The sequence below is a fragment of the Heliangelus exortis genome, chromosome 7, assembly GCF_036169615.1.
Source record: "Heliangelus exortis chromosome 7, bHelExo1.hap1, whole genome shotgun sequence".
Taxonomy (NCBI): Eukaryota; Metazoa; Chordata; class Aves; order Apodiformes; family Trochilidae; genus Heliangelus; species Heliangelus exortis.
In genome coordinates, this window is record NC_092428.1 from 14,778,876 (window position 1) to 14,793,115 (window position 14,240).

At 51.1% G+C, this 14,240-nt stretch overlaps 2 protein-coding genes and 1 non-coding gene across 3 annotated transcripts; 1 reads left to right on the plus strand and 2 right to left on the minus strand.

Annotated features, from left to right (window-relative positions):
* Positions 1-704: 704 nt before the first annotated feature.
* On the minus strand, positions 705-8,967 carry LRRC20 (leucine rich repeat containing 20). Its single transcript, XM_071748975.1, has 4 exons — positions 8,784-8,967; positions 7,416-7,565; positions 5,613-5,780; positions 705-1,264 (listed from the first exon to the last, which is right to left on the minus strand). Exons 1-4 carry the CDS (start codon positions 8,863-8,865, stop codon positions 1,113-1,115), a joined length of 552 nt encoding a protein of 183 aa, XP_071605076.1. The 5' UTR covers positions 8,866-8,967; the 3' UTR covers positions 705-1,112.
* Positions 8,968-9,719: 752 nt separating this feature from the next.
* TRNAE-UUC (transfer RNA glutamic acid (anticodon UUC)) lies at positions 9,720-9,791 on the minus strand. The gene has a single exon. It is a non-coding gene; the product is annotated as a tRNA-Glu (tRNA).
* A 117-nt stretch (positions 9,792-9,908) lies between these two features.
* Positions 9,909-13,047, plus strand: EIF4EBP2 (eukaryotic translation initiation factor 4E binding protein 2). The gene is made up of 3 exons (XM_071748976.1): positions 9,909-10,098; positions 10,625-10,804; positions 10,896-13,047. Exons 1-3 carry the CDS (start codon positions 9,960-9,962, stop codon positions 10,925-10,927), a joined length of 351 nt encoding a protein of 116 aa, XP_071605077.1. The 5' UTR covers positions 9,909-9,959; the 3' UTR covers positions 10,928-13,047.
* The last annotated feature ends 1,193 nt before the right edge of the window (positions 13,048-14,240 follow it).

The window sequence follows — 14,240 nt, forward strand, 5'->3', positions numbered from 1 at the left end:
AAAAGCAGCACGATCTTTCAGTATGCTGCTCCCAGACCAAAACTGCTCTGCTACGGCTCCTCCATCATTGTCAGCACCCCCAGGCCCCGACTTAACACCGTTTAAATTTTACCAAAGTTTGGCTATGGCAAGTCATGTATTTCCAGTATTAACCATTCCTGACTGACCCCACCCAGACCATACTTTTGGGAATTATTTGTTCCTTAAAAACACAAAAGACTAAACACGGGAGATACTTTAAAAACCATTTTGAGAGAAAAGGCTGGGATTTCTCCCTAAAGGTTTTTTTGTTTTTGTTTGTTTGGTTGTTTTTTTTGCAGGCAGAAAGCTTTTAAGGGACACCAGTGGTGGAGCTGCTCTTTCTGGGCCATATCCTGAGCCCCACAAGCAATTTCTTCTCAGGAGACAAGGTAGAAATTTTGAAGATCCACAGCAACCAGGAGGTGGGTGCATGCTTCTGGGGACACTCATGGGGTGAGCAGCCTGTGGGGCACCCACTGGCACTGGGGCATTTTGACTTCCACGGTGCAAAAAATGCCAAGAATTTCCCTGGAAAAATCCAGGGAAATATGGCTCGGGTCTGGGCAGAATCCAGTCAAAGGCTTCAGCCTGAGCTGCAGTGAGCAGCTGCAGGGATGTGCAAAGGGACTTCTTCAAGGAGAGGACTGGTAATTCAAATGGAAGCAGAAACCAAAAGCACCCTCTTTGTAACAAGGAAACATTTAATCAGGCACTTGGCATGCTGCCATGTCAGCAACTCCAGGGGGGAAAAAAACTGCAGGGATGTTGCCCCACCATCCTGGCCCTGGCTGCTCGCCATCACTGGCCAGGGGGAAGGGATGGAGCCAAACATCCGAGTCACTTCAGTTTTACCCAAACTGTGCACATTCCCAAAACTCAGAGTGGGAGATTCCTCAGCTGAGGTGCTGGCAGAGCCATCCCTTTGTGGAGGAGCCCCGCTCCTTGCTTTTTGTTAAGGAAGAAAGAAGGACTGGCAGCTTCGCTGCAGGTTTGGGACACAAATAGCAGCATAGCAGGGACTGCCCTAAGCCAAACCACTCGTGCAGGCAGTCTCTCCTCGGGACACCTTGCCTGGGCACACCAAGGTCCTCTCAGGCTTTGTGGATGGGCTCCTCTGGTGACAGCAGCAGGTCGAAGGGGACAAGGGGCCGGACCAGCAGCCGCAGCTCTGGACCCACAGGGTTTGCCCGCAGGTTGAGGCTCCTCAGGGATGTCATGGAAGCCAACTGCTCTGCTGGCACCTCTGCAAAGAGAGAGCACCCAGGGGTGAGCATCCATCCTGATGACGACTGCAGAGGAATTCCCAACTGCTAAAACCATGACATTGCCCTCCAGTTCTCCCAGTCCTGAAAACTCAAACCCTGCTGGGGTCCTCAGCTGATCCTCAAAGGTTTATTCCTGTATCTTGTTCCCAGTGTTGCGATGTCCAGGAGCTCTTGTCAGGTTAATGGGAAAGAGCGTGTGCTCTTCAGCCTTGTTGGCCAGGCTGCAAAATGGCTCTCAGCCACCATGGAGCACCCTCCTGGTTTGTAATTCCATTAACTTGGGTGTTTTCCATTGGAAAGGATTTGATGCCTTTACCTACAGGTCTCTGGATGGGCCCAATTCAAATCCACTGAGAGAGGATGTGACTGGTACAAACACCTAACCATTAAGACCATTAAAATACGACAGATTTAGTGGTTTGCTACACATCACAGTATTTGAGGCTTGAAAATCTTATCTGCCTGAGTTTAACAAGAACAATTGCTTTTTAGTTTGGCCATCAAAATGACAAAGCCCTTTTGTATCTGCAGTTCCAATTTTTTCTGCCAACACCTGGAGCAGAACTGTGGTGTTGTAATTAGAGCTGGGCAGGTTATTATGTGATTTTTAAATCATGAAACTTATTTTGTGCTACAAAGGACACATACACTTTGATGATTATTTTTTTCCCTTTCTCCTCCAGCAAGCAGTGTTATTATCTGTAATAAACATATTAGCAGCTCATCCTTCCTCAGGCTGAGCTTTACATGGATATATACCCTCTCTTTATGGTGGATCTCACCACTTTATTGTTTTGCATTTCCCTCCACCTTGATGCACAAAAATTTGCCTTTTTTATACATCTTCCTCTCTAATGATCTCCTAAGATAATGAAGAGTGACAATCCCCCTGCTTTGCTTAAATTTAGGGAGTTAAGGAAAGTATTTTATTGCCAAGCCTGGCTCAAAGTGGCAACAACCCAGCTCTGCAGCTTAATTCAAGGTGAAGCACAGTGACTGCCCTCCAGCATGAAGGGACAGGCAGGGTGTACAATGCACCCTACGGCTATGTGGTCCTGCTGTGGGAGCCACAAACGCCTCTTTAAGCAATACAAAACATCACTTGCCAGCTCCCCTTGAGCCTGAATTATTCATACTGGCTTTGCCAGTTAAGCAAGAGAAAAAGGGGTGGAAAGAGGCTTTTTCACAGTTAAAGGAACCAGTAGTTTTCTCAGACTGGACTATGATGATAAGGGAGTGGGAAACTTCAAATGGAAGGGCTACCAAGGTAGCATCTGAGGAGATGGATATGAGAGGGTGGCTGAGGTGGCTGAGGAGCTGGGTGACAATCCCTAACAGCCCTGCAAGCTGAGGGGATTGCAGACACTGCACAGCTGCAAATTTGCAGCAGAAGGACCCTGCTCAGATCAGCTGAGACACTTCCTGGCCACGTACCAGCACCACCTGCATCCTTTGGTGGCCACCAGCTCCTGCCAGGCTCCTCCAAGCCTGCAGATGGCTTTTACTGAAGATCCATTTTCCATGCCATTATCCCAAATTAAGAGTGGCCCTTTTGGATGCTCAGGAGGAGAAAATCAGCCACAGTTGACCCCAGCAGCAACTTGCCCAGTCCTGCTGGTGGTCACCAATATCCCCCTTGCTGTCTGTCTCAGCAACTCTGTGTTAGATCATCAGTCAGGGAAAGAGAGAAAAAGAACCTGAAGCTCCAGGCACCAAAGTCCCCATGGACCTACTGGATACGACCTTGGTTATCAGCGAAAGAGTTAAAAACACTGCTGTTAATACATACATAATTACACTCCAGGTTTAAGAGCTCATCGAGATGAAAAGGGCAGTTCCTGGCGCTAAATGTCACCTTTCACAGCCCACAGACTCCAGGCAGGCATTATTTCATCTCCTTTTACTCCTGTTTCCCTTCAGCTGGCAAACATCACCTCCCATCTCCAGTTCAATACTGGGTGACTCAGCCCCCTTTCAACAAATGTTTTTAATCAGCTTTTCAGCCCTGCTTTCGCCTCCTCCAGCATCCCTGAGAGGGCAGAGATGAGCTAGGAATGGTACATGGCTGCTGCAGCATCAAAAACCAAATCTTCCTGCTGCTTGAACAAGCCCCACTGTGTCTCCAAGCTCCATCTCCCACCCCCAGCCTGTGGAGAATCCTTCTCTTGCTTGATGGTATGTTGTTTGGAGCAGGGTCCTCATTTTGTTACTGAGTTAAGAGGTGCATCTTGGCTCCCAGTTTATAAAAAGGCAGCTAAATGCAGCTGTTGCAGAAGCAGGGCAGCTCCTTCTTATGCTGGACTGACTGAAGGTGTGTAGGGACTGCACGTGGATGAGCTTCCAGATGTGCTGGCTGCTCCTCATCAGACCCTCATGCCAAAGTGGGGTCCTCAGCTGTGATGGGTGAATTGTACATACATACAAAAGGAGAAAAAGATGGCATCTCCTACAGCCTGGCCTGGCCTCTCCTGGAGTGAAATGAGTGTGAAGGGCTCAAATCCTATGTGGCTGTTAAGGAAGAACAACATTTGTACCAGTTAAATTCAAGCTGGGGGGCTCTCCTTAACTCTCCTTCCTCTGTTGTGCCAGGCTGGTGTGGGATGAAAAAGTACTTAAAAATATGAGCTCATAAATAATATATTAAAGTGTATTAGCATATAAAAATGCACATTCATGTGAAGATAATTGTCACCAAGGCTTGTCCCACAGCCCAGCTGTGCATGCTTCTGGGGAGCTCAGTCTCTGTCCAAGGTCAGCCTTGAAGGGAGGAAACTGGGGAGGAGATGCTTTTCCTTGGATCTGAAGGGTTTGAGCTGCTGCAGCTCTCAGGATGCTCTGCTCCCCAGGAGGCCACTGTGCAAATGAGCCAAGGGCATATGGGGGAAGGTACCTAGGAATGATACAGTTACCCAAAATTTTATTTCCCTGGCAAAAATTGTCTTCAACCCTCCTGGCTTTGTAATTTCCACCTCTTCTCTGTCCAGAAAATGCATAAAATAGGCTAATCCCACCTGGTTCTGCAGACAGACAGCATCCTTCTAGTTTCCAAGATAAGCCCCTGAAACATTCTGTCTTGAAATTGTGAATTCCTGCCCTGTGACTTCCTGTGTCTGATATCAGAAGCTGGTTGGAGGTGACCAAGCCCCACAGCCAGGTTTTCTAGCTGCCCTCTCCCCCAGGATTAATCCAACTGGATACAACCCTTGTTGCATCCTTTCCTCCCTGCATTTAGGCAGCGAAAAATGCAACAAAAAGCTGTATTCCTTTCCCACAGCAGCCTGCTTGCATAAAGCACAAAGGAAACAAGAAGTCTGGAGGCCTCAGTTCCTGCATCAAGGCTGGTCAAAGCTGGCCAGTTAAGCTCAGGAAGTGATGGAAGGAATGAAGGTGGGAGAGGGAAAAAAAAGGTGGGAAAAAAATAATATGAAAGCCCCTCATATTTTCCTGGCTTAGTTAGGGTCTGATGTTTCTGCAGGCATGTCCAGGGAGCAGCTGATGCTGTTTATAAAACTCATGTTGCGGGGAGCAGCAGCTAAAGTAATCTCAGATAAAACAGGAAAATTGAGTGCACTTGATATTGGCTTCCCTGGGGATCCATCTGGGCTGTGGGATGCTCCAGCCTGGGGGCTTTGAAAGCTGTCTACTAAATATATTCCCTTTTATCAACCTGCAGCAGCTGCCCCTTTTGCTCAGCTTCTGGGGGCTCCAAAGGCTTCAGCTTTGTGCATGAAAGATTTTCCTCAACCTCTCCAGGGTTGGGGGATGAGTGGCATTAATTTCGCTTTTTAAAAGTGGTTTTTTTTTTGTAGTGTTGTGGCTCCCATTTGCTCTGGGAAACATTCAGGTGGGCCTGTGACTTTTCTTTACCTGACATCAAACAGCACAACCCAACATCCTTGGGGCTGGGTTCTGCTGTCAGGACTAGATTTTTTATTAAGTCTGGTGATTTTGAGTCACAGCTGGAGCTGCCTTTGAGAGCTGTATCCCAGCATGGGGAATGGAGCTGCTTGAATTGGGCTTGATTTTCTCCCTATGTCTGCAACAGCTTCACACCAAGAGATGTGGCAGTCCAGTGTGGCAAGCAAGCATCAGCCGAAACAAGTGGCTAATGAGGTTCTGCCTAATTGGCACATCTCCTGCACTCCTGTGCCCTTCTGCTCCCTTTTCTGGCTCACAAAGCTATCCCTTGGTATCCTGAAGCCCACGCCAAGCTTCCAGCCAGCATCCCTCCCTGCCCAGGGATGCGGATCAGCATCACCCCTGGGAACTGCGATGGCCCCAGAGTGATGTTCATCCATACATCCATCTGGAAAACCTCCTTCTCACCTGCAATCTCGTTCTCTTCCAGGTCAATGGTCTCCAAGGTGGTGACAGCAGCCAGGGGCTCAGGGAAACGCCGGAATCTGTTGCGGGAGAGGTTGATGGCCCGGAGGTGCAGGAGGGAGGTGACCTCCTCGGGCAGGCGGTGCAGGTAGTTGCCTGACAGGTTGAGCTCTGTGGTTTGGGGAAGAGAGAGGGCTTTTCTGGGTTTTTTTTGGTTTTGGGGCTTTTTTTTGGGGGGGGGGGAGAATGTGTGAAGATGGGAAAGTAATTAATACATAATGTAATTTACAGTCTCTGTCCTCCATGGGCTGTCAGGCCTAGCATTGGATTTCCAGTGCCAAAATTGGGGGTTGTTTTGCTCATCTCCCTGGTTTTCCATCATATTTTTGTCTTCTCTGAACACTGCTTTTAGAAGTTATGTGTTTCTTGGTTTCCTCAGCCTTTCATAATGAAACCTGTGCAGCATTTCACAAGCAGGGGCTGCAGAAATAAGCAGTATTTCTTTGTTAAGTCAGTGCAATTCAACTCCCACCCCATGATGGGTGCTTGTCATGGCTTAAGGCTGATGTTCTGTCTTCCCATGCCTGAACCCCTTCTGAAATATGAACAGAGTGGTGGAAGAAATGGATTTATATGCAAAAAATATCTATTCTATGAAGTTTAGTATTTGCCCCCCAGAAATGAGGGCCTGCTGGGCCAGGAGCAGCACAGGAACAGGCTCTCAAATCCTGTTATCCCAGCACCCTTCTCCAGCAATACAGGGCTTTCTGCTCTATAAATACGCCTGCAAGCTGCCATGCCCCTGCTAATACCTGGTATTTATAGGTCCTGGCTTATTCAGCCTGGCACAAGGCTGTCCCCAGACTTGGGATGTGTCTTCCCTGCAACAGCCCTGCTGAGGCCTGGCATGTTCATCACCAGAGTGAATTGTTCAAAGCCCTTCCTAGGAAACAAGGATTTTTAATTTTTTTTTTTTTTATTCCCTCAGGGCACATTGTTCTGTCGAGTAGATGAAAATTGATTTCCCTTGCTCAATGTGCTTCTTTTCTCCAGCCTAGGGAAGTTTTCAGGGATGTTGCTCCAGCTCCAGCACAACCTGGGAATCCTCTCCTGACACCCCCCACCATGACACTTGTTCAGCACATGGTATGAGCAAAATATTTGCTCTTAAAACCAGAGCATGCCAGGGTCCTGGACACTGCTGCAGGCAGGCAAAGCCCAGGTGCAGTCCCTGGGGTTCATAACCACAGTGCCAGATGCTCTTGATGCTCACAGGACCATGTTTTAGCAGAGTAGCTCCTAGACACTTTTGCTGGGCTCTGCGGGGATGTGTCCCCATGGCACTAGCCATGCTCTGATGACTGTCCCCATCTCCTGCAGTGAGTGGGGGAGGGTGAGCAATTATTATTGATGTTGGGTGATGGTGGCTAATTAACCAGCAACAGGACTTTTGCAGCCTGAAATGTCATGTCTCTGCCACACATCATCATGCCCATGCTACTGTTCCCATCTTCCATCTTCCCAGCCCAGTCCTTGGGGGAAGCTGGGAGATGATGAGTGACACTGCAGGATGGCTGAAGGTGACAAGGCATGAGGTTGGAAGGGTGAGGGAGAGCAAAACCAGTGCCCTCTTCTTGCAAGGGATGTAAAAGATAAAGAAAAATAGATTTTTGGGGGGATCTGAACTAAGTGGTTGGCATAAGGTGTGAATGCAGAGGAGAAAAATGGTGGCAGTGAAACTCCCCAGGGCTTTTTGCTGAGTCCTGGGGGTCTGGAAGCAGCTGCTGTGATGGAGTTGTCCCTTACCTCTCAGTTGGTTGAAGGTGGTGACAAATCGGCTGCTGAGGGACTTGAGCTCATTGTTTGCCAGGGAGATGTGGTGGATGCCCTCAGTGACGCTCCTCATGGCCTTGTAGATGCCAACAGGGAAGGTCATCAGCTTGCAGTTGGCCAGATCTGCCCACAGAGAGACCCAGATACCTTACAGCATGCCCTGAGTGGGGTGAAGCAATGCTTGCTGCCTTGTTTTCCATCCCTTAATACTCAATTTGCCTGTCTGGGTGCTGTCACCCATGGATGCACCCATACTACTCCCCACTGCAAGGATCCTTGGAATCATAGAATTGTTTTGATTGGAAAAGACCTTTAGCATCACTGACTCCAACCATTAACCCGGCAGTGCCAAAGCCACCACTAAGAGTGTCCTTCAGCACCACATCTACAGGGCTTTGAAACACCTCCAGGGATGGTGACTCCACCATTGCCCTGGACAGCCTGTGCCAGGGCCTGACAACCATTTCCATGAAGAAATTGTTCCTAGTAGCCTATCTAAACCTCCTTCAGCATAATGGGAGGCCATTTCCTCACATCCTATCACTTGTTACTTAGCAGAAGAGATCAACATTGCCCCCCACTCCCTCCAACCTCCTTTCAGGGAGTTGGACAGGGCAAGAAGGTCTCCCCTCAGCCTCCTTCTCTCCAGGTTGAATACCCCCAGTTCCCTCAGCTGCTCCTCATAACACTTGTGCTCCAGACCCTTCTCCAGCTCTGTTGCCTTTCTCTGGACAGGCTCCAGCCTCTCAATGTCCTTCTTGTCATGAGGGGATCAGAGCTGACCCCATGATTTGGGGTGCACAGTGAACAATCACCTCCCCAAGCCCCAGTAGTTCCCATCAGTCACTCCAAGGTTGTTTTCCCTAGGTGTGTTCAAGTCCAATTCATGTTGCTTTTACCCCTAGACTGTCTTCTCCTCCTGCAGACCCTCAGCTTACATATAATAGCATCCCAGCTTCAGCAATTCCCCTTCCCTATGTTCCTAAACCGCTGGAGAAGGTTGAGTTGTGCACGGATGTCTCCTCCACTGCTGGTGAGGGAAGAGCAGAGCTTTCCCTGGGCATGCTCCTGCCATTGCTTGCAAGGAAGAACTTTATCCCTGGGGCATATCCCATAGGATCATGTGCCATCGCTGTGGTCCCGCTCAAATCTGGGGGGTGCTGAGGGGTCACTTGGGGGGTGACTTTTCCCTTCTCCAGGGGTGCAGCCGTCCCAGGCGAAAAGCCAGAGTGGGGGCTGGTGGCTTTTTTTAGGCCACGGCAGCAAAAATATCCCTGCTCCCAGATACCTGATCCTTCTCTGGGCCCCAAGTGGGAGCTGAGCCGGAGCGCCGGGGCTTACCCAGGGAATCCGTTTTGTTCTCCACGGTGTGGTTCACCTTCCTGGCCACCCGGGCCACCGCCTCACCCATCCTCTTCTGCATGCGGGCTGCTGGTCCCGCTGGAAATGCACTTGGGCTGGAGGGATCCACGGCTGGAGGGAGAAACCGGCAGCTCCGGCCTCTCAGGAGGGGGATGCTAAAAATAACTGGCGGGATCAGCATTCCCAGGGGAGGGAGGGAAAGAGGGAGGCTGGGCTGGGGCTGGCATGGACCTCAGGGTATGAGATTCCTAATGCTCCAGGATGGTATGTTTGGGATATGGGGAGGCACCCCCTTTCCCAGTGCTCTGGGGCTGGTATAGCTCTTGGAATGTGGTATTCCCAACTTTTTGCGTTGGTATATTTGGGATATGGGAATACAGCCCCATTCCTGGTTTGGGATATAGGGATGCATCTCCTTTCCCAGTGATCTTTAGAGAACAGGATTCCCAAATTTCAGGTTGGTACTTTGGGATATAGCAATGTGTTCCTTTTCCTGGTGTCTTGGGGATGATGTAACCTTTCCAGTATGGAATTTCCAGCTTTCTGGGTTGGTGCATTTGGGATGTGGAGATGCACCCGCTTTCCTGTTATGGGGATATGGGAACACATTGCCTTTCCCAGTGAACTGGGCCTGGCATGGCCCTCAGGGCACAGGGTTCCCAACTTTCTGTGTCGGTGAATATGGGGGCTGCAGCTTCTTTCCTGGCAATCTGAGGACGGACTAGCCCCTGGAGTGTGGGATTCCCAACCTTTCAGGTTGGTAGAGTTGGGATATGAGAATGCACTCTCTTGATGGCTCTGATCAGCTCGTCCCCTTTCCTGGAATGACGCTGACCCGCTCGGGTGATCCAAAAAAGTCTTTCGACAGCACGGGCTCACACCTTGCCCTCCAGGTACCCCACCCAAAAGCTCCTCTTCCCACGCCGGGAGTCGAACCCGGGCCGCCTGGGTGAAAGCCAGGAATCCTTACCGCTAGACCACGTGGGACGGCGCGCGAGCAGCTCCGCCCGCCCCCGCGCCTGCCCCCTGCCGGTGGCGTTGGGACGGCGGCTGCGGGGCGGGGCCGGGACACGATGGCAGCGGGAGGGGGGCAGGGAGGGGGGGTCTGGGGGCGGTGCCGCCCGCGCCGCCTCCACGGGGACAATAGCTGGGGCCATGTCGTCCGCCGGCGGCCGCCAGCCCAGCCAGAGCCGGGACATCCCCACCCGCACCGTGGCCCTTAGCGACGCGGCGCAACTTCCCGCGGACTACTGCACCACCCCCGGCGGGACCCTCTTCTCCACCACCCCGGGGGGTGAGCCAGGGGCCGGGGGAGGGGGGAACGGGTGGGGCCTGGCGGGGCGGCGGCGCCGGGGGAGCGCTCCCGCCCGACACGCCGCCTTTATATCGCGCCCTGTCGTGCATATAGGTATATATCGTGCACATATTTGCGCCTGCCGCACGTTGTCCTTACACAAGCGTTTGGAGCAATGCTTTTGGCGGGGGCAGGAGCTGGGGCCTCCGTGCCCCCGTCCCGCCTGCCACCCCGCACCGCGGGGTGAGGGGAATCGACACCCCCGCTTTGATACCCCGGGCTCGGAGCATCCCTCGGCAAAGGGAGAGGGGCACACAGGGGACATTTCGGTCCGTCGGGTCCCTGGCATGCCCGGGCCTGCATTCCCACTCCTGCCATGAGTTGGCCGGGCCTCTGCTCCCTGCCCCGGGGCAGGGGGGGGGTGGCCGCCGGCTCCCAGGTGCCGCGGGGGTGTTTGTCCAGCGCTGAGTGACCGCCCGCCGTGCCTAGGTAAGCCCCGTCCCCTCCCCATATCCCGTTTTTCCAGGCACCCGGATCATCTACGACCGCAAGTTCCTGCTAGATCGTCGCAACTCCCCCATGGCCCAGACTCCGCCTTGTCACCTCCCCAATATTCCCGGTGTCACCAGCCCCGGCTCAGCGGCCACCGAGGAGCCCAGAGCGGACACCAACAGTCTGAACCACACGGAGGGGAAGTCATCCATAGGTAAGGGACCCCCCCGACCCAGGGTGAGTTGGGGGGAGAGTACAAAATTTGGAGGGGGGATTAACGTATCTCCCCTTACCTCTCTCTCCAGGGGAGGACGCTCAATTCGAGATGGATATTTGAGCGGGAACCACGGAAGAGGCAGCAACTCCCCAGACCTGTGCACATCCCATTCGGCTCAGCAGGATCCATCCTGGCGAGGCGGAGGTGGCGGCGGTCCCTGAATGTGTCTTTCTCCCTGCCTGCCTCCTCCTCCCCCCTTCTTTTTTGGGGTGACCCCTTTGCCAGGGTGACCGGTCCCACCATGTGCTGTCTGGATCCATCCCTTCCGGATCCTTCCCTGTTCCTCCTTCATCCACCTGCTGACAGCCTCATCTCCACCGGGCTTCTTTTTAAAACATCCCTTTGCCTCTTATGCTGCCTCATGTCCCCCCAACAAGAAAACCCCACATCCATCCTCCCGGTACCTCAAACCTCCCATCCTCCTGATCTAGAGCTGCATCACATCCTTTGTCCCTTCTCCCGGGAAATTTGGGCAGCCTCTCAGGAGAAGGGGGAAAGCATTGCTCCTAAAACCCAGCACCTGCTGCCAACCCAGGGCAGGGGGAGGGTTTTTGGGATTCCCCTGGGACCTGCTGGCATTCAGTGGAGGACAGTGCGGGCAGTTCCTCCCCTTTGGTGCTCCAGGAACCTGCATCTCTCTTGTACCCAAATTTCTTCCATCTTGGCCCTTTGACTGGGGTCTGTGTTCCTAAGGACTCAGAGCCACGTAGCCATATGTTACAACAAAAAAATACTCTTATTTTATTTTTGGTACTAAAAAAGAGGCACTTTACTGGTGATGCTTCTTTTTTCAGGCTGGGGACAAGTGCCTCTGGAAAAGTGCCTTTTTTTTCTTTTTTAACCCTTACTCCCCTTAAAAATGTGAATAATACAGGTGCAAAATCCCTTGGTGCCCTTGGATGTCTCAGGAATAGCCAGGCTCCCAGGGAGGGGATGAGATGCTGTGGCTGGGAGCACTGCAGCTGAACTGGGGGCACTCCCATTGCAGGATGCTGGTGCTCTCCTCCACGGCCATCCTGCATCCTAAACCTCCCCTCAGAGATACGATTTATTTTTTCTCCTCTCTTGGTGTGAGGGGGTATGTGCTGGGGGGTGCCACGGCGGTGCCGTGTCCTACCCCCTCCCTATTATTTTTATTTTTACTGCCTGTTGGGAGCTATTGACAGCTTCGCAACCTTCTCAAGTGCCATTTTTTCAGCCCCACCTGAGTGCCTGCTCCATCCATCCTCCCTCCTTCCCTCATCCTTGTACCCAGGACCTGGGCACGGTGGCTCTGCATGGTGGGGACGAGGACAATTGGTGCCGGTATCCGTGCTGCCAAGTTTTTTCTGCACTTTCCATCCCATAATTTATTGCTTGAGGGTGTGCTTGGTGCAGGTCGGCGTGGTGGCTGGTTGCAAGCTCTCATCTTCCAGCTGATTTTCTGGGAGAAGGTTGCCACTTATTTTTTGAGGGGGGGGAGAAAATGAAAAAACAAAAATCCAAACCTAAAAAAAAACCAAAACCAAAACAAAAACCTGAAATACAAACCAAGGTAGTGGGATGTCTCTCCCATGGGTGGCTCTCAGTGGGATGCAATGCAAACTTCTCGCTGGCCGTCGTAGGTGCACGAGTGAGTGAGTGCAAGTAGAACTATGTATATGTGTGTGGGTTGGTGGTGATAAGACACACAAATATATATATATATTATATATAAATGAATATATTTTCCTTAAAGCTGAGATCGCTGGAGGTCTCGTAGGTCCTCAGCAAAGGAGCAGCTGAGGCAGGAGGCAAAGACATTCTGTGTGGATGCAGGGACTGGTGCCCGGTGCTCCAAGCAAAAAAACAAAAAATAATAGAAAATATCCGAGGATGACTTAACTTGAGGACAGGAGCTGGAGGGAAACCACTCTTTTTTATGTTTCTTTTTTTTCTGAATGTCCCCTTTCTTAAACATCTTTCTTCTCTGTTGCCCATCCCAGCTGTTTTCTCCTGGTTCTCTAATTTTAGAGCCGGTCTTGGGGCTGAAGAGCAGGGTGGGAGTGCCCAGCCTGGCCACGGCAGCTCCTCTGCTAGTCAGGGTAAAGAAGTTTTGGGTTTTTTTTACTGTCTCTTCAAGCAGGTGTTTGAGAGGAGAAAAAGCTCTTGCCAGTGGTTGCTGTTAGAGTGAGATCAATAAAGATCTTGGTTCTATTAAATGGTGCTGGAAGATTCTTCTCGCTGTGACTCGGTACAGAGGGTGAATTTTCCCTTGGAGCAAATGCTGCCTAGGCTTTTTTTTTTTTTTTTTTTTTTTTTTTCCCCTCTTAAATTCTTTAGGTGATTTGTTTTTCAAGTTTTCAAAAAAAAAAAAACAAAACAAAAAAAAAACCAAAAAACCACCAAAAAAACCCCCAGGGGAATAGAAGCCTAGGGCAGTAAATCTGGGGTGAGCTCTCACCTCTGGGTGGGCAGAAGTCAGTGTTACAAAGGGCTGGGGAGGGTCACAACCAAGGGTTAAGGGGTGTGCAGGGGGCTCAGTTGCAAAATTTCCTCTGCAGATAAATCAGATTTTACCAGAAAAAGGTTTCCCATGTGCAAAAGTGCTGCATGTTGGCAATTGTCCCAGCACTCTTCCTGGGTGCAAATCCAGAGAAAGTTATCTCCAGACTCCGAATGTGCAAATAAACCCTGAACTTAAGCTGAGTTTAAATCACAGGCCACCAGCAATTACACATTCTGTTGCTAAATGCCTTTCTACACCAACCTGGAGGTATCCCCCACCCCATTCAATCGCCCCCAGCAGCCACTCCTGGGGTCCCCCCCATGCCACGTTGTCACAAATTGTCCCTCTCCAGGACAATCATCACTTTGATAATATAGGTATTTTATTATTTTTTAAGTTTTAAACCAAATCAGCCTTTTTTAATACCGTCTTCTGTACCAGGGGAGTGTCTGAGCAGAAAAAGCCTTTCCCCCCACCCCTCTGGGAGGGTGCTGTGGGGTGGATGGGAGCAGGGTGTCTCCTCCCTCCAGCTGCAGCTGCCACATCCCCCATGTTTGTGGGTGTCCTTCAAACCTACCAGCAACTTGCTTCCCCTAAAGCACCCCCCTGGGGAATGCTGACCCTCCTGTGGGAAATGCCTCGGTGTCACACTGCATTCCCAAGGGATGAAGCCAGGAGGGTGGTGTGGAGGGAGCCCAGGTTTTGGGGGGGCCTCTTGCATGCCCACACGGTCCTGCCCTGACCTTCCATGGTGGCTGTTGTTATTATTATTCAATTGTGAGTATTTTATTCCTTTATTATTATACTTTTGCTTTTTTCCAGCCTGACTTGGAGTAAAAAAATGGCATGGAGGAGGAAGGGCAGAGAAAACAGTGAGGAAACCCCTTCGTGCAAGCAGGCACCAGC

Bases quoted from the DNA above. Each gene is read 5' to 3' on its own strand.
- EIF4EBP2 (XM_071748976.1), top strand. From the start codon at position 9,960: ATGTCGTCCGCCGGCGGCCGCCAGCCCAGCCAGAGCCGGGACATCCCC. The intron at 10,099-10,624 runs GTGAGCCAGGGG...CCGTTTTTCCAG, and splicing joins CTTCTCCACCACCCCGGGGG to GCACCCGGATCATCTACGAC. The intron at 10,805-10,895 runs GTAAGGGACCCC...CTCTCTCTCCAG, and splicing joins GGAGGGGAAGTCATCCATAG to GGGAGGACGCTCAATTCGAG.
- LRRC20 (XM_071748975.1), bottom strand. From the start codon at position 8,865: ATGCAGAAGAGGATGGGTGAGGCGGTGGCCCGGGTGGCCAGGAAGGTG. The intron at 7,566-8,783 runs GTAAGCCCCGGC...CTCTGTGGGCAG, and splicing joins GAACAAAACGGATTCCCTGG to ATCTGGCCAACTGCAAGCTG. The intron at 1,265-5,612 runs GTGAGAAGGAGG...CTCTCTTTGCAG, and splicing joins GGAAGAGAACGAGATTGCAG to AGGTGCCAGCAGAGCAGTTG.